General features: G+C 44.0%; 2 protein-coding genes across 4 annotated transcripts in view; one reads left to right on the top strand and one right to left on the bottom strand.

Annotated features, from left to right (window-relative positions):
* MEAK7 (MTOR associated protein MEAK7) overlaps positions 1-13,205 on the top strand; it is a 31,156-nt gene extending 17,951 nt beyond the window's left edge. For both annotated transcript variants that reach the window (XM_075939983.2, XM_025190583.3), the window contains exons 5-8: positions 1,903-2,343; positions 6,946-7,064; positions 8,640-8,819; positions 11,114-13,205. In XM_075939983.2, the coding sequence (XP_075796098.2) occupies positions 1,903-2,343; positions 6,946-7,064; positions 8,640-8,819; positions 11,114-11,227 (854 nt within the window). In that variant the 3' untranslated portion in view covers positions 11,228-13,205. The remainder of the gene's footprint in view (positions 1-1,902; positions 2,344-6,945; positions 7,065-8,639; positions 8,820-11,113) is intronic.
* Positions 13,206-16,862: 3,657 nt separating this feature from the next.
* ATP2C2 (ATPase secretory pathway Ca2+ transporting 2) overlaps positions 16,863-19,061 on the bottom strand; it is a 53,510-nt gene continuing 51,311 nt past the window's right edge. For both annotated transcript variants that reach the window (XM_014579380.4, XM_014579381.4), the window contains exons 26-27: positions 18,798-18,939; positions 16,863-17,354 (exon numbers count right to left, since the gene is read on the bottom strand). In XM_014579380.4, the coding sequence (XP_014434866.3) occupies positions 17,239-17,354; positions 18,798-18,939 (258 nt within the window). In that variant the 3' untranslated portion in view covers positions 16,863-17,238. The remainder of the gene's footprint in view (positions 17,355-18,797; positions 18,940-19,061) is intronic.

Genomic DNA, 19,061 nt, shown 5'->3' with positions numbered 1-19,061 from the left:
GCCCCAGAGAGGGTGGACTGAAGACAATGATCAAGCGATTTGTCTCCTGCCATCCCTCTCCAGCCTCTGACAAACAGAAGCCAAGGACACCAATTCTATCCCCTGGCTAATAGCCTTTTATGGATCTAACCTCCATGAAATTATCTAGCTTCTCTTTAAACTCTGTTATAGTCCTAGCCTTCACAGCCTCCTCTGGCCAGGAGTTCCACAGGTTGTGTAAAGAAGAACCTTCTTTTATTAGTTTTAAACCTGCTACCCATTAATTTCATTTGGTGTCCTCTAGTTCTTCTGTTATGGGAACCAATAAATAACTTTTCTTTATCCGCCTTCTCCACACCACTCATGATTTTATAGACCTCTATCATATCCCCCCCCCCCCCCGTCTCCTCTTTTCTAAGCTGAAAAGTCCCAGTCGCTTTAACCTCTCCTCATATGGGACCCGTTCCAAGCCCCTAATCATTTTAGTTGCCCTTTTCTGAACCCTTTCCAAGGCCAAAATTATCTTTTTTGAGGTGAGGAGACCACATCTGTACACGGTATTCAAGATGTGGGCGTACCATAGTTTTATACAGGGGCAGTAAGATATTCTGTGTCTTATTTTCTATCCCTTTCTTAATAATTCCTAGCATCCTATTTGCCATTTTGACCGCCGCTGCACACTATGTGCAAGTTTTCAGAGAACTGTCCACGATAACTCCCAAGATCTCTTTCCTGATTTGTCATAGCCAAATTAGCCCCCATCATACTGTACCTAGAGTTGGGGTTATTTTTCCCGATGTGCATTACTTTACACTTGTTTTGGTACCCCAGTAACCCTCGAGATGTCTCAGAATAGCACGTTATTTTGAAATTTGGTGCTGTGTAGATGCCCCAAATTTCAGATTTCAAAATTGATTCAAAATAAGATATGCAATTTGTGTAGTGCAACTAGCGTAACTTATTTTCAGTGTAGATGCACCCTAACTGAAAAAAACAGCAAATCGTCCTGTAGCACCTTAGAGACTAACAAAAAACGTAGCTGGTATCATGAGCTTTTGTGGGCACAACCCACTTATTCAGATGAATGAAGTAAGGGGTCCAGGGTACAAATAAATAGCAGTGAAAGAGAGGGGATGGGGAAGGAAAGAGAAGGAAAAAAATAAGGAAAAGATATTGTCAATTTCCAATTCAGTCTCATTTGAAGTCATGCAAATTTATAACTACTTGTTTTACCTCGTCACCCTGGTAGAATTACTTGGCTTATGCTGATGTTTTGGTGCATCTATATCCTTGCATGGCTGCCTTTGCATCTGCTGGATGAATGAGAATTTTCCAGGCCAGGTGAAGTCCCTGCCACCGGCCTCCCAACTTCCCACCAGCTCTGCTTCCTACCCTGGCTGCCCTACCTTCAGCTGACTGTGCTGCTGACTCTGGCCGGACCCCTCAACCTCAGGGCTCCTGGCGATGCAGACAGATGTCTCTGCCCCGAGACTTCTGACCCTCTTGCCGTGGGGCTCCCTGCACCTCCTGAGCCCCTGCAGTGGGACTCATGGCTGTGCCAGCTGAGCTCCCTACTGCAGGGCTCCTGGGCCGCCATTGGCATCCCTGTCCCTGGGCTATCTGGCCCAGGAGCATCAGTGGTACTGCTGGACCAGAGAGTCCTGGCTTAGGGAGGTACAACCTGTATTAGCTCCTTCCAGATGCAGTTTAAGATTTGTTCAAATAAGGCAAATAATCATATACTTGGGGAAAGATCACAGAATGCTGGAACCGGCAAGGTCCTCAAGAGGTCCTCAAGTCCAGTTCCTTGTTCTCACCATAGGTCTTAGTCCTTAAGATGTAGACTTGGGGGCTATAAGCATCTTTGCAGATCCCTTGTGAGAAATGTACCAGCTATCTTGTGTTAATGTGTTCATTATGTAGATGGGAAGAAACTCGCAGGATCTCATCTCATGGATGCCATATGTGATCAAAGTACCATTGAGAATTGGGTGTTCCAAGTTCCGCAGATCTCTGCTTTCCTCGGCGTTATCATCAGACAGGGGCTTCTTGTCCTGCATTCACTCCCAGATCAGGCTAAAGACATAGTCAGTTTGGTCCCAAAGTGCAAGGGAACCAAAGGAGGAGAATTTGTTAGTCTCCTTGACATCCCATCCATCATATTCATCAACTCCCACCTGCCTTCGGAGCTACAGCACAAGTGGAGGCTTCTGTTTTCTTCTCGGGTTCATGGAGAAAGTTTTTCACAGCTGTGTGGGCACATCATAAACAAGGGTCCCTGTATATTGGTCTTGAAGGACATGGATGGCTATATCTTTGGTGGGTTTGCATCACAGTCATGGGAAGTTAAACCACAGTTTCAAGGTAAGAATCTCTTTATTTTTCTGCAAAAATCCCATAGTTTAGAGTAGCACCAGGGCATGTATTACTGAACACTTCATCAAGCGGAGACAGCATCCTGGGCCTGAGGTTTCCCATCCTTGTTCTAACAAAAGCAAAATGTAGCCGCTAGGGTTGTTGAGGGGTGGTTCCTGGTATCTGTTGCTTTTCATGTTGTTCAGCAGAAATAACTTTCTATGCCCACTTCCTGAACTCACTAGTTTCACTGGGATAACACATATGCCTAAAGTGTAGGAGATGCTTTCTTTCTTACATTCAGAATGAAATTGTAATTCTGTATATTGGTTAAAACCTGGCTAGTCCTTCTGCTCTACTGCAAACTCAGACCCGTTACTGGTGATTGCGTATAGTTTGTTATTCATTGACCATTTTTAAATCACTAGGACATACTGAGCACAGAACAAATGCCCTGAATAAATTCTCTTTTCAGTTCTATTCACTGGATCTCCCTTGGTGTAATTGAGAGAAGAACATGGTCCAGCAAGCTTCATTATTCAGTAGATTAAAATAAGAGTCCACTAGATGGCAGTCTTACATTTGTTCAGCTGTTGGTCTATATCAGGGGTTCTTAATCGTCATGACACCGCAACCCCATTCTGGCAACAAACATTACTACACAACCACAAGGAGGGGGGAAATGAAGCCTGGACCACCCCAGACAGGAAAGCCAAAGCTAAAGCATGAGCTCCTTTGCCTCAGGCCTGAGAACTTCAGCTTTGGTCCTGTGCAGTGGGACTCAGGCTTTGTCTTGTGTCTCAGGCCCCAGCAAGTCTAACACCAGCCCTAGTGACGGCATTAAAATGGGTCTGTAACCTGTGTTCCTTGTAAAGTGTGCGCTGACCACCCCGGAGAGATTCAGAAGCCACCTAGCTGATTAGCAGAGCTCCACAGCCGGCAGCGTGAATTTCTACGGGTGGTGCACATCTGCATTTGCCTTAGTGCACATAGCAAAATGTATTCCACATGGATGGAAAAAATTAGAGGGAACATTGGTTGCAATGTACTTTGGTGTCCTGACCTACATTTTGAGAACCACTGCTCTGCATAGTGAAATATGTTCCAATATATACACACACTAGTGTTGTTAGATAGTCATGTAACTGCATGAAATTTTAGCCACTACATGACTATTCCATAATTCCCAGGGGGTAGGGCTGGCAGCCAGTGCATTCCGACCCCACTCCCAGGGAGCCTCTGCTACCCCGCACTGCTGCCTCTGTAGGAGACAGCAAGGGGGGAGGGAGGCAGGTCCGCAGAGCTGGCACGCATGGGGAGCCTGCTTGACAGCCAGCTCTGTGCGCATATGGGCCGCTGCCCATCCCCTTCACCCTTGGAAGGGTGTGGGAGCAGGCTGATCCAATGCTCATGGGGAACTTTTGAGCCAGCTCCTCACCAGCAACAGCTCCTGCTCCCCCCAGCCTTGCTGCCTCTAATACAGAGGCAGCAAGTGGGGGGAGTGTGTGCAATCAACAAGATTAACCGATAAGCCCAGGCTTATTGGTTAATCATGTAGTCATCTACACATTGACATCCCTAGTGCACATGGCCAAATTCTGCTCTGTTGCACTGGAATGACTCTAGATTTACATTGCTGGAGCTTAGCAGAACTTATCTCAGTATGTTGAAATCTAACCAATGGATATTCCTGCATATGGATGGATGGACATTTATGGTCCTGTTCAAAATACAATAAAAGGGTTTCTCTTGAATCTAAAAGCTCTCACTCGGGCTAGCTGAACCTTCTGTTTTCCCTCTACAAAACTTGGGAAGCAGGAAATTTTAGTTTTTAAAGAAGCAACTGAAGAAAAAAATATCAAAGATTAATATGATTTTTGTATTTCACTCCAGCAGGTTAGTTTTGTGAAATATAGTGCATGCCAGTTAATCACGTGGGTTAGTCAGTACCTTTGGGTTGGTCGGAAGCTGAGGAGATGATTTGAAGAATTTTAAATGGCCAACTGTAAAGTGGTGGACTCCCCAACGCAGTGCCTCCTGCTGGCTGTCCTGGGAATTAGCTCAGTCTTCCCACCAAGTGCCCTCCTTTGGTGTGTCACTTGCCATTACTCCCACTTTGCTGTCTTTGTTGCTCTTTGACCCACGTTGCTCCTGGGACCACAGCATCATCTTCTGGGCACAACCCACTGACTGTGCCTCCCCCTTTTGGAGGAACCTACAGTGTAAAGTCCAGCCACTTGCCTTGGTGGCCTCTGCCAGGCCTGCTGATGGCCTGTTGCAGTCACCTGTCTTATCCCTGGCTCCAGGGGCAAACTACAGTCTGTGGTGGCCACTTCCCTCAGGGCAAGTAGAGCAAAGGAAAGGGGGGACAAAGGCCAGCCCACTATTCCAGGTCCTAATCTAGGGATCCTCTAGCAGGCAGTCACTCATTGTCCCTCTTCAGAGTCCTTTGCTGTCTCTTTTCCATGGACTACTTCCCCTGTCGCCTTAGTACCTTATCTGCCCTTCCTGCCAGGAGCAATTTTGGTTCTGCTACCCTGTCCAGCACTGCTCTAGCCCTGGTGCTCCTAGGCAGCCAGTTCTTCCCTCTAGTGGACCCGGGAGAGACTGGCCTCTACGTCATCAATTAGCCTTATATTTACGGCCCCTGCTGGCCCCAACAAGCTATCTCCCGACTAGCTCACTTAATGAGCCCTTCTCTAATTGTGCAGGGTTCCTCTGGCCTGCTTTCTCCCTCCTCTTCCTGGTGGGGGGAGGCACAGCCCCACTACACCAAGTTATATTGTTTTTAAAGGCAGCTTGCCTTATGCATTGTCACAATTATTTTCTGATGAGATTTCTTGCCACTGATTTTAGTATCTGCTCCTTAGAGAACAGTTATGGCTGGCAGGTTATATACATTCCTGACACTGTACTGTAAGGAACACTTTTAAACTGGTAGCTCTTAAATCAAGCACAATTTGATCTGATTGACTCCGTGTGAAATTTTGCAGAGAAAATGGATGTGCAAGTGTAGAAACTCTGTTGGCATTGACTCAAAAGATAACTTACCCCGCTGAGCATTATCATTTAGTGATAGAACTCCCTAAGTTATATATTTACTTGATATACTCCATAGTACTTATTTCTAAAACCTTCTTGGTGTTAATTAACCTTTCAGTCTAGATCCCTTGCCAACTGTTCAGGATTATGCTATGAAAGGGTTTGTTCCTACTTATCAGGAGATCAGTGCTGCAGAGATCGATCTCCTGGGCGTCAGTCCAGTGTCTAGTAAAGACCTGCTAAGTCAACCGCTGATTGCACTTCTGTCGACTCCAGTACTCCACCGGGTCATGAGGAGCAAGGGGAGTGGATGGGAGAGTTTCTCCTTTCGACCTCCCACAGTGAGAACACTGCGGAAATTCAACCTAAGTTATGTCAACTCCAGCTGGCGTTGCATGTCTTAGGTCGACTTTCTCTTCCAGTGTAGATATGGCCAAGACATCGTTTCATGTTTGTGCTGAGTTTCTTACACTCCGAGGGTAGTAGTAGAAGTCGTCTTGAATCAGCAACCTACTTGAGCACATACTTCTCTGAACTGGGCCTAATTTGTGAAAATGTAGGCCTGATTCACCACTGTCTTGTACTGCGTGTAAACATCTCTGTGCAAGATAAAGAGAATGTGCTGCATACTGATTAGTTGGCATTTTACACCTAGCTTGTACAGATGTCAGTGAGGGATCAGGGATGTTAAATTTAGTTCAATCAACTATAATCGATGGAATTTTCGACTAGTCGATAAGCAGGGGGAGCCACAGCACGGTTAGCTCCCAGCCCCAGCTTAAAAGCCAGTTTCCCCCAGCACCATCTTTTGTGGTGCTGCCTGTCCCCCCGCGCTGCTGCCTCTGTCTGTCAGAGGCAGCAGCGTGTGTGGGGGTAAGGGGAGACTGCTTGCTGGGACCCCTGGCTCACGGCGGGTCCATGACCTATTTCCGCTGCAGCTCTGGAATTTAAATGTAGCCTGTCTGCCCGGCTCTTACAGTTAAACTTCAGAGCCGTGGTTGGGGTAGCTCCCGGACCCGGCGCGAGCTAAAATTCTGTCAACTAACGTTAGCAACTTACCCATCTCCTAACATCCTTGGTGTCAACAAGAGTGGTTGTAAACACTGAAACACCAGACCCCGAGGCCTTCTCTATGTACAAAGCCTGCATGAAACTTAACTAAAAGTGTGTTTACATTGATCAAGCTTTACTGATACATCCCAGTTGTAGATGGTAAATACCAAGTGTGTCTACACATACGGGGTTTGCAGTGGTCTAACTAAATGGGTTGAAAAACTGACTGTTGGTGAACCCAGGCATATTTTGTGGGTAGTTCAGTCCTTACGTTGTAATCAGGCATACCCCAGATTCCTAGAGTATGCCCTCACGTACAGCTATGCAGTCCCGTTGATTTCAGGGGATATTGCGCAGTTGTAAGAGAATAGACTCTAGCTTTGAATCTGGAGTAAGCCTCTATATTGACTCTGCTGGCATATCAGCACTTGTTCTGAACTGTTTTGCTGCTCTGAAGTAAGTCACACTGTCATCCATTGTTTTCTCTCTGACACTTTACTCTGTTGCCATTTGCAGGTGACAACAGGTGCTTTTTGTTTTCCGTTTCTCCCTCTCTCGCGGTGCACACGGACACTGGATATAACGACCACTACATGTACTTGAATCATGGGCAGCAAATGATACCAAATGGACTTGTGAGTACTATGCCATGCCAGTTTGGAAATCAGATTCATGGCTGGTCTGTGTTTGTATTTCTTTCATTGCCTTTTTAAGCAGACATTGTATATGCTCAAAAGCTTCAGAGGGGTAGCCGAGTGAGTCTGTAATTGGAAAAACTTAAACAAATAGTCTAGCACAATGTTTCTTAAACTTTGTTCCAGGGCTCATTGGTGTGCTGCGAGGCAGTTGGAGGTGTGCCACCGAGAACAACAGAATTCAAAATGGCTGCCTTTTTTTCCCTCAATTACTTTCCCCTGACCCTTTTTTTTTTTTTTTTTGGGTTCAACAAAAAAATCTTTGGTGTTCCTCATAAAAATTATTGTTTGGTGTTCCTCGGTCTTAAAAAGTTTAAGAAACACTGGTCTAGCAGCACCTTACAGACTAACAAAACATGTAAATGGCATCATGAGCTTTCGTGGGTACAACCTACTTTAGATGTCTGGAGTATTATTTATTCTTCAATCTGGACTTTTAAGGGAAGGCGGGGTGGAAAAGGGGAAGAGGGGGAATATGGTGTTATTCTTAAGGGAATTGTATTGGCTTTTTTTTAACCTTGTGTATTGGCTCAGCATTTTTATTATGAGGATTTCTTACCTTAATACACCTTCACTCAGAGGAAGATGAAAGCTGTAGCTATGTGGATAAGCCAGTTTATCTGACTATTTACAGCTGATATTCGTATGAAAACAGTAAGCTGTTTAGAGTAAAATCCATTTCATGCATTTCTAACCCATGTAACTGGGCTTTGTGTGGGTGAAGATTTGAGGAGTTAAGGGGCAGAATCCATCCTTAGGTTGGGAACAAAATTCAGCAGCGTCAAGATGCTGCCACACCAAACTGTTGGCTGGAAGATTTGGTGGACATGTCCACAACATTTAAAGCATGAAGATCCAGATGACCATCTTTAGTCTTTTCTCACTGCCACTCTCTTTACTAGTTTATGCATGGCTGGCACAAAGAAATTGCAGATGATGCTCAAAAGTTTAAGCTTGTCTCTCTGTGCTTACCCCTTAGAAGTTCTCTGTTTCAGCCCCACGCAGGGTCTCATCATGGAGAGCTCCATGATGGATTTCAGTTCTTTTAAACAAAGCAGGCAAATGTTTTAAGACTGAACGTGTCAACATTGCATCCCTGTACAATCTTGCATCCCTGTTGCATCCAAGTTGCATCCCTGTACAATCTTGCTTTACAGAAAGCCACATCAGCTTCTACTTGTTGCTTTAAATGGGAAGACTTGGCTACAGTGGGTATTGCGTTCTTAAAATGGGCCTGTTTCAAGCAAACAATAGCCATTAGACTGCATAGCAGGTTACATTTCCAGGCAAGGCACAGCAGATGTGTCTGCAGAACTGTCATGCTCCTGCAAGACACGCAAGGTAGGTTATTGCATGCACAGAGATTCAATTTGGGTATGTAAACAGGTTTATCTGAAATGCCTTATTTCACTAGCTTTGCAAATTTGCCACAAAAATGGAAAGCCCTCAGCCCTGGGTCAGTGTCTGGTTTGTGTGTGTGTAAAACATATTTAATGTGCTTATTTAACTCTACAGGGCATGGGTGGCCAGCACGATTACTTTGGGCTCTGGATAGACAGTGACTATGGGAAGGGCCACAGCAGAGCAAAACCTCGATGTACCACCTACAACAGCCCTCAGCTGTCAGCTAACGAAAACTTCACACTGGATGGCATGGAGGTGTGGGCAGTGGGAGAGCTCCCAGAAAGCTCAGTGGTAAGTGACTATGGTGTTTCAAAAGTTGGCAAAATGAACCTGTGTGTGGAAAGATAGAAGGGGACTATTTCTCACAGATTTCTAAGATGTTTTTAAATAGGTTGGCTTTTTGTCCATATTGTGAGAAATCACATTTTACTCATTTAACACCCATGGCTATGGCAGCGAAGTACTTTCAGCAATCTTAAAACACATATGCCAACTGGAAGAAGAGGCATCAATGAAGCAAACCACGACTGCTGTAGCTGTCTCTATGAAACATTGGCTGTGCTATTGCAATCCTTTTAATAATGGTACAATTCTACTAGAAGACTTACCCAGCGTTCCCAGGGCCTGGCCTAGAGGGTGGTGGGGAATGCAGGCAGCCTAGCCGTGTTGGAGGGCAGCCTGCGGCTCTTGGAAAGGGGGGGTAGAGGGGAGCTGGACTGCCTGACCCAGGCAGTGCTCAGGGAGGGAGGCAACAGGGCTCCCACCCAGTCCAGCGTTGTTGCCAAGGGCTGGGAGAAGGGGTTTGGGGCAGGGGAGCCAGTTACCTGGGCCGGTGACCGGCAAGATGGCGAGGCCAGGCCCAAGCTGCCACTTTCTTTCTGGTGTTGACGGCCTCCAGTGGTCACACTGCAGTAGAGCTCCCCCTCTCTTTTCATATGATGGAAAACAATCAAATTCCAGGCACATCCCATTTTCCTGGCACAACCAAACCCCAGCCTGGCTTTAAGTTATAAGACAAAGCTGCATACCAAATGTGATGGTCCTAACTTTACCCATTTTGGAGGGGTTCTTGAACAAATGGATTCAGACAGACACACGTCTCTAAAAGATATAGCTATAGTTGAAGCATGTAAATTACAAGGAGAGAGTGGGATTATTGCGGGGTCTTAGAGAGAAGGCGATCTAGAGAGCCATAATTTAGTTGGAGATGCAGGAAGTCTTTGTGGGGCTTGGTTTCAGTAGGAACAATGGGGAAGATCTTATTGCCTAAGATGTGCATTGACAGGGTTGTACAACATCCGTGGTCCGCCCATGGTTTTTGTTAGCTGGATGTCTGCTTATCAAAGTTTCCCATGGTCCCATAAATTTTATTTACAGCCGCCAGTCCTGGCTCTCAGTGTTCTGTGTTGTTATTTAGCTTTAATTTACTGCAGATGTCTTCTAAGAGCCCAGCAAGCAGTGGAAGTGCTGGTAATGTTACTAATTGTAAGCATGGTTTTTATGCTTTATCTACTTATTTCCTTGTGCCAACACAGGAAAATTATGTAACACCAACACTTTGTTATGAAGAGAGAGGATAACCCATGGCTTGGGATAGGCTTATGTAGGATATTATCAGTACCATCATATATTAACATTGTATTGTTTCATTTATTCCCCTCTGCAAAAAAAAAAAAAAAAAAAAAACAAACCTTGAGACACTCACTTGCGACAATATTGACTTCTGTGGTCCGGCAAATTCTCTGGTTCAGTACGCATTAGTTCCTGAGAGTGCCGGACTAGAGGTTCAAGTTTTTCTGTTCCTGAGGCCAGCCTGGGGCCTCTATAGTAAGTCTTCCTGAGTTGTGCCTGTCAATGTGTCTATTTTAGGCAGCCGATATTTTCTTTTTGCATTATGTAAATGTCCTCAAGAACTATACAGTGAGCACACAGCTGTAAATAGAAACAGACCTACTCTGTCAGGAAGATTGTCAAATTGTATTTGAATCACTTAAAAGTTCATATCTGCACTTAAAATATTGGGTCAAATTAACCAGTGTGCTTGGAGGCCTGGTTTACACTTGTTCCGGCAGGTCAGCTTAAGGAACATCATCCAGCTACACAAAATGCACAGCTGGATTTGGCTTACCTGAAGCTAAGCCACCGCAGAGTCTGAACTGCAGGAGGCCAATGGGAGCATGTGCTCCTGTCAGCTTCCCTGACGCCTCACAGAAGAAACAGTACACAATGCCAGTAGGAGCCGCCCTCAGTGTTTCATTTGGGGGGGCGGGGGGGTCTACACTAAACCCACTAAATTGAATGCTAGAAGATCGACCTCCAGAGAGTTGATCTTCTCTCTAGTGTAGTGACTGGTTTGTGACCCAAAGCAACCATAAACAGTAACCTGGCCTGCTAAGACAATATAAAGCTGTCTCATGTCACTGGGATGGTATGAAGTGATTGTGAATCTGTTCTGTGTTTAGAAAAGCATGCACCTTCATCCTAACAATCTATACAACCGACCAACCAGCTTCTGGAAATTCAAGCTTAATTTAATTGTGACCTGACCTATCTGATGACATTCCAAACTATCTTTTTGATTTAAGACAAAGAAGAGCATCCTGGATACAGACCCTGAGGCTCAGGCCTTGTTGGAAATGACTGGAAAAAGTCGTCAGAGCGACGGTTTGCGAGAGCCGATTGAAGATGATGATAACTAATGACCCATGTGACTTGGATTGCTCTGCTTGAGTACATCAAGTGCTGATACTCCTTGGACAGGAATATTTTCTCATCTGTTTCCACTTGTATAATTACTTAAAACAAGAATACAATGTAAAGGATGCTAGCATAATAGATCCAGAAAGATGCATGACGACAAGTGGTTTCTTTTGGAAGAATGAGTATTTAGATAGCTGGCTGAGTCCTGGTTGTAGCTGGAAATAAATTTGATAGCATTTGTTATATGTTAGTTTTTGTCTTCGTATACTGATGTTAAGCACAAAAGTAATTATTATTATTTAGTAGGGATGTTAAAAATCATGTATTGGGGTAGCCACGTAACTGCTGAAAATCTCAAGCAGTCACATGGTTATCCATGTATGGGCTCTGCAAATATAAAGCAGCTTAGCTTTATAGTGCTCAGCCCACAGTGAAACCTCTTCTTCCCTGGGCGTTGAGTGGACTTACCGGTCTGGTTCCCGGGGAAGAGGCTTTGCTGAGGATAAATGACACTGTTAACTGATAAGCATCCGCATCTCAGTTAAATGCTTGATCGTTTATACTCAAACATCCCTACTGCCAGTCCATGGAGTATTAACTTTTACTGGATGTAGAATTTCAAAGATGTCAAAACCAGCTTTTGATACCTCATCTGACAATAATTCCTTATATGCAACAAAATCAACTCAAATGTCTGTCCAGCCTAGGAACTCCTAACATTTTTCATTTGAGTGAAATTTTAGTTGTTAAGGCAGCACAGAATTCGGCACATTGTAAAACAATCTTGGAGTCATTCAGGGATTCAACCACAAAGACTCCTACCAGTGGGCCTGTTCTCTGTTTCTGAACCCAGGCATAACTTCCATGGATGTCAGAGGAAAGTCTTTTGGAAAATGCCTTTAGAGATGGTTCTCTTGGATAGGTTTATAGCTGTATCCAAGTGCCTTAAAATGTTAGGATTCATGGCTAAAATATTTGAAAATATTTTCTATTACATAATAAAATCAATTATTACTGATTTTTTTAATATGTCGACCTCCAATAGAGAAGGAGCACAAAAAGTAGTCTGTTATTTATAACACTTGTCCGTGCTGCTGGGTAGCTGCAATCAGTCACATTCAGAGCTTTTTCTACTACAATCCATCCACAGCCATCAATAATTTGGTACCTTGAGTATTGCTAACACTCTAGCTATGTAATTTACTTGCCCAAAAAAACCCACTTCTACTAAGAACTAGAATTTTCACACCAGCAACTGACATGGGGAATGGAAAATTATTATTTAACTCTTTATTGCTATAACTGAGGACTCTCTCACAGTAAAACAGAGGATCACATCGAGCATCTTTCTATTAGAATGGATTAATTGTCATATAAAGGATCTAGGTTTCCTCTGCTGACACTTGCATGGTGCATAAAATATACTTTAACAGTGTACATGCTCATTTACTACTTTGATCAAGTTCCAATCAAATCTAATGTTACCCTGAAAGTCTTTTCAGGTGTACCCTTAGCTAGCTGGCTACTAAGGGTATTTTATGGTGTACCCTTAGCTATGTCTTCACAGGGTGCCAAAGTATGCCATTAAAATTAGCCTTTGGTTTAATAATGTGAATAGTATGTGTTATTCATGATTATAATATATACAATTGTTGAAAGGGTAAAACAGAGAAATCACTTCTACTGTGGACTCTGGTAATCAGCTGTATTTTATTCCTTATCTATAAAAATGTTTAATGTAAATGTGGTACCTTTTCATCAACCCTTGTTGTGGATAGCTTAAGCTAATATTCTTGTGTGTTTGTCTAAAATGTTCAAGCTAAGGTCCAGAATCTTTAATATGCTCAAAATTCTGTCTTGAGTAATTACACTAAAACTTTACACAATTGTTTTTTCTGAGTGTTTTTATAATCATTTCAAATAATATGTAGCAGAATAGCTGTAGAGAATAAATTCATGCATGTATTTGGTTCTTTATGTAACTGTTTTTTTTAAATTTAATATCCTGCCTCTTTCCCCAATAACGTCATTTAATTATTCACTGTCTGTACTTGAGGATTGTGTACTGTGAGTTGAGTGCTGTTAAAACACAGTTTTTTAAATAGGCTATAATTTACATTAACCCCCAAAGAGCCAGTTCCTATTTTACAGTAAGCAGGAACAAGCGGAGGCTGTTTTTAACAAAGAATAGCTATTTTGGTTGTTTGTATTTAATTTTGTTAAATGAATTACTGAAAACGGCTTTCCCCGAAAAATTTCATATGAAGACCTGACTTGTCTTTGAACCAGTCTGAATCAGAGCAAAAAAGAGCCAACGGAGTTGGTACTGTCAAGGAAATTCATGGGTTACATCCTATTGGAAATCAGCATAGCGTTTCACTGCACTGTGATTTGTGGCCATTGAGGTGCTGGTTTTTAAGTCAGATCATAGAACGTGAAGGTGGTTGGCTGTGTGTGTGGGTAGGGAGAATGTAATAGTGTGGTGCTTACTGAATGATCTGAAGAAGGCTCTAGTTACAGCCTTACTCAGCAAGACGATGCTGAAACAAGGCACTTCCAGCTAAGTGAATAAGGAGCTTTGGATGTTGTAATTGCTGATGGAATGCTTACTGGATAACGAAAGATGTACACAGTAAACTTTCCCCGCCCCTCCCTCACCATACTGTTTAAACAAAAAGAACACAAACTGCTTTTTTTTTTTTTTTTCCAGACCTGCTAAAGTATAAACTCAGACAAAGTGTAACTTTAACAGAGGGGGTGAAAGTGAAGATGGAGGGATGTTCCAAGAAGTGATTTATTTCCATACAAAAGCTACTGCTGAAACTCCACGTTGTGTACTGGCATAGAATTTTAGGCTTAGGAGGGGCCACAAATGCCACTAACCCCTGTCAAGATGTGGGATTTGTTGTGTCTAAGCCATCCAAGACCAATGGCTCTCCAGCCTCCTTTTGAAAGTCTCCAGTGAAGAAGATTCTGCAGCATCCCTGGGCAGTCTGTTCTATTGTCCAACTGTTCTTACGGTTAGGACGTTTTTCCTGAGCGCTAATTAAACTCTGCTGTGCCGTAGACATTGGGGCCACGTCTGCACTGTAGGCTTCTTGCGCAAGAAGCTTTTTGCAGAAAAGTTCTTACGCAAAAACTTCTTGTGCAAGAGCATATCCACAACTCAAAAGCGATGCACTTTTATGCAAGAGAGTATCCAAACTGCATGGACGGTCTCTCGAAAGAAAGCTCTGCTATTCACAGAATAGCCATCAGAGCACCTGTGCTTTTTTCAATTGGCTCTTTTTGCGCAAAAACCCTGTTGCCTGTCCCCACACACCTTTTTGGGCAAGAACTCACGCAAAAAGGAATTATTCCTTGTAGAAAGAGGAATACTTATGCCGCAAAAACCCCTCTGTTCTTTTCATTTACTTGCGCAAAAATGCATTTGAGGTGTGGACGCTCTGCAGACTTTTTTGCGCAAAAGCCCTGTAGTGTAGGTGTAGCCTGGGTATAGAAACTGAATGCCAGGATACAAAACAGTCCATTTGCAAGTGGGTTTTGTTAGTATTTTGTCCCCATAGGCTTACCTGTCTAACCTGGGGATCTCAAACTCCTGGCCCATGGGACACCTATAGGCTGGAGCATGTTCTCCGTCTGGCCCAGGAGACCCAACAGCCTGAGGGATTATGTCCAAACCTGGCCACCAAACCGTGCCCCTTCCAGCCACTGCACCCCATTCCTCAAGGGACATGGCCTCAGGGATGACCAGGAGGAGGGCTGGTGTGGGACAGTAGCAGTCGTCGCCCACCTCCCCGTGCACTTTCCACAGCAGCAGGAGCCACTAGGAAGTGGATCTCACTCAGCAGGTGCATTCACTCTGCCTCCCTGTGTTACCTGTTGCTGCAGGGGGGCCTGACTGCAGATGCCACCCTGTGCCAGGGCCCCATGGTAATCCCTGAAGTCGCGTTCCTTGGGGGACAGGATCCCAGGGGAAGAGGGTGGGGCTTGGGGGCAGTGTTCAGATATGCCCCATTCCAGCTGCCAAATCTCCCAGTCTGGATTGCAAATAAGCTTCAGTCCTTAGATGGCCTATTGGCTGGGTCTGTGGGGGAAGGGAGGCACCTATTTGCCTTTGCACCCCATGTTGCTCCCAGACAGCGTGTCCTAGGCATGGCCTCCTGCTGCTCCCATTGGCCAGATTCCAGCCAATAGGAGCAGCGGTGAAAGCTTCCAGGCAGAGTGTCCATGTGTTGCTCTTCCCCCAGCCCGGGGAGCGGGAGTGGCAGCATGCCGAGTCATTTCTGGCTCCACTTCTTCCCTGCGAGCCAGATCTAATGGAGAGGCTCAAGACTTTCTCCCCTCCCCATCAAATGGGAAGCCAGGGGAAGGGAGGAGAGCTCAAGCCGTGGACCACTTGCAAGGCATCCGCGGACCTCAGTTGGAGAACCACTGACTTTTTGTAAAGGTCTTTGAATGATGAGGAGCAGTCAATTCAAGGTCATTGCGTTCCATGACTGTATTTGGCACTGCAACACCTTACTGATTTAGGACCCTAACTCTCACTTTCAAAAGGGATTTAGGAGCTTAAACCACATGAACCATCAATAGGATTTAGACTCCCAGTTAAAATGAGATCTAGGCTCCTAAATCAGTTAGACACTGTAATGCTGGGTGTAGCAATGCCCAAGTACGTTAGAAATCTAGCCCACAGTCTGTAAAGCAAGAAGCTTTTGGTATTAAAGGCTCTTGAAAGGATGTGAAAGAAGACAGAGAAAACAGCACCGAGTCATTGGTCGAGCTGCTAGGTATCTTGCTCCATTACCCTACCATAAAGTGAAGTCAGCTGACAGGCCCAGACTCTGCAGGGGAGGACAACCTAAACACAAAGTCAAACCCTCTTTAACTCCTTATTCAGCGAGGTACCTAAACACTGGGGCTACGTCTACACTGGCATGATTTTCCGAAAATGCTTGTAACGGAAAAATTTTCCGTTAAAAGCATTTTCGGAAAAGCACATCTAGATTGGCAGGATGCTTTTCTGCAAAAGCACTTTTTGCGGAAAAGCGTCCATGGCCAATCTAGACGCGGTTTTCCGCAAAAAAGCCCCGATTGCCATTTTCGCGATCGGGGCTTTTTTGCGGAAAACAGTACTGTGCTGTTTACACTGGCCTTCTTGCGCAACTGATTTGCACAAGAGGGCTTTTGCCCGAACGGGAGCAGCACAGTATTTCCGCAAGAACACTGACAATCTTACATGAGATTGTCAGTGTTCTTGCAGAAATTCAAACGGCCAGTGTAGATAGCTGGCAAGTTTCTCTGCAAAAGCAGATGATTTTGCGGAAAAACTTGCCAGTCTAGACACAGCCTGGGGGGGTTGGTCCTGCTTTGAGGACCGGAGATCTCTTCCATCTCTAATCTTTTACGATTCTATGCACAGCTCTTTAAGAATGAACGTGAGTCATTCCAGATGAGACACTTGCTTAAGACCTTTGCTAAATCAAGATCAACTGGTCTGAGTTCTAAAGCCTCAGCACTCACCAGCCAGAAGTGGGCTACACAGGGTCCTGGTAGGAAAGGCAAAAGTATGGAAAGTTGTTTTTTAAAGTAGAGATTACTGCATAAGTAACAACAAGATTCTCCCTCAGACAAGCACTAGTTAATGTTTTAAATCCAGATTTTATTAACAAAAAACATTGTGATTTAAATAAACAAAACATCAGTGGTGTGCGGTAGATTTGTCTGTACAGGTGCATATCCACATTGTTCCCAGTGATTGCTTCAACTCAAGGGACAGGTCAACATATTATGAAAATATATATAAATCTGTGCCACAGAGGCAGTGTTTATGCCTCAGACAAAAGCTGGCTATAGACTGGGCAAAGAAAGTGTCAGGAATATTACTTAATGTGGGAAGGGCTGTTGACCTAGATTCACATTTTAGTTTCCACAAGGATTTGCATAGTCCCAGCATGACACATTGGAATGACAAAACGGCAAGTTTAATTCAAAGAACAGCTTGTCGCCCTTATACATCATGAGGAATCTTCACTTTCTTTGTTCTGCAGCAGTGCTTTTCACAGAGTTTGATGAGCTCCGACACAATAAAAACTGAAGAAGAGAGGCCAGCGAGAAACAACAGATCTGCCCAGAAGTGAGGAAAGAAAGTGGAACACAATGGGTCAGCTGTATTTTGTGCTGGGCCAGAGTATTCAGAGAAGGCCCTGACCATATCAGAGAAATTTGCACTGATATTACTAGTTTGATCTACTGATGAACCCTGATTTTATGAGCATTGATTTTATAAATAACCCATCTTTTGGCTGCCAGACATGACTTTAATTCCTCGATTAATGGCCAAGCGGCTGTATGGTTTGAAAAGGCTGAGAGATTTGGCAGCAAAGAAGAGATGCAGTTCACTCAAACAAAGAGAAATCAGGCACACTGTATCCATTCATTATCAGTGGTTATTTACACTATCATTGAACGATTAAAAGTCAACTCATGTTCTGGCCCTGCTGCCATTTGGACCTGTTCAGTCTTCTGCACTTTTGGATTTTACGACAGTCTCACTTCCCAGTTAGTTCTTATATAGGAGTTCTACTCTAGTAACTTCTTATGCACCAATGTAAAAGTACTAAAGCTTCAGAGGGGTAGCCAAGTTAGTCTGTAATAGGAAAAACTTAAAAAACAACAAATGGTCTGGTAGCACTTTATAGACTAACAAAACACGTAGATGGTATCATGAACTTTCGTGGGCACAACCCACTTCAGGTGTACTAGTTAATCTTTATACTGCTGAGACTTAGGGCATGTTTTCACCACCTGCTGGATCCACGGGCTGTGATCGATCCAGCGGTGATCAATTTATCGCATCACATATGCGATAAGTCGACCACTGGGTGCTTTCCTGTCAACTCCAGTACTCCACCAGCACAAGAAGAGTAAACAGAATTGACAGGAGAGTGTCAGCTGTCGACATACCTTTAGGAAGACACCCTGGTAAAGCCGACCTAAGTATGTTGACTTCTGCTACATTATTCATGGGTAACTTAGATCGATGGCCAACAATGGTGTAGACCTGGCCTCAGTCTGATGGCAAAACACACCCATGTAAACCTTGCTTTATAGAGGTACATTGGGGGTTTGCACTGGTGTCAAGGTAATTCCAGCACAGCAAATTTCTCTAATGGAGACTGGTGTTGCTGTACAAAGTTGTGCGAAGAACTTGACACGTCTAAATATGCAGACATGTCCATACGACCATGCACAACATTTTGTCTGGAATGTAAAGGGACTTGGATAAAAAACATGAACATAAACATTTATAACCTAGGCAAGCAGAAAAAAGAACAAACAAATCAAACTGATTGCCCGAGGGAAGACTTTTCCTCCTCCCCAGCAATGTGCAACATAACACAACTGGCTGGATGTGCTATTTCCCCACCTTCGGAGTCATCCTGTAACAATGAGAGTGGCACTGGCTGGCACAGAGGTCTAATCTGATCTGGAAAATCTCATATTCATCTGAAATAGCTTTAAAAAAAAAAAACAACCCAGCATATTGTCATTTCCTTTGTAACTTACCTAATGCGCCTAAATTCTCTGTTTGGAAGATCTTTTGTAATGGAGGGATGTAAATAACAGCCATCTGTCCCAACAGCGACCCCAGCACGGAATACAAGAACATGTGGTTTCGGAAAAAGCCTATCTCATAGATCAACTTTGTCTGGAGGGGAAAGAAAAAGAAAGATGAAACGTCAAATCACATACAGATAAGGCTGAAAGAACCTAGACATTTGTCCAACTGCCCACATCAATATCTCTTTAACAAATTCAAGTTATTTCTGT

The sequence above is a fragment of the Pelodiscus sinensis genome, chromosome 12 (genome assembly GCF_052426305.1).
Source record: "Pelodiscus sinensis isolate ZL-2025 chromosome 12, ASM5242630v1, whole genome shotgun sequence".
Classification (NCBI taxonomy): domain Eukaryota; kingdom Metazoa; phylum Chordata; order Testudines; family Trionychidae; genus Pelodiscus; species Pelodiscus sinensis.
Note: the sequence above shows the minus strand (reverse complement) of the source record. Positions and strands in the feature narration are given on the sequence as shown.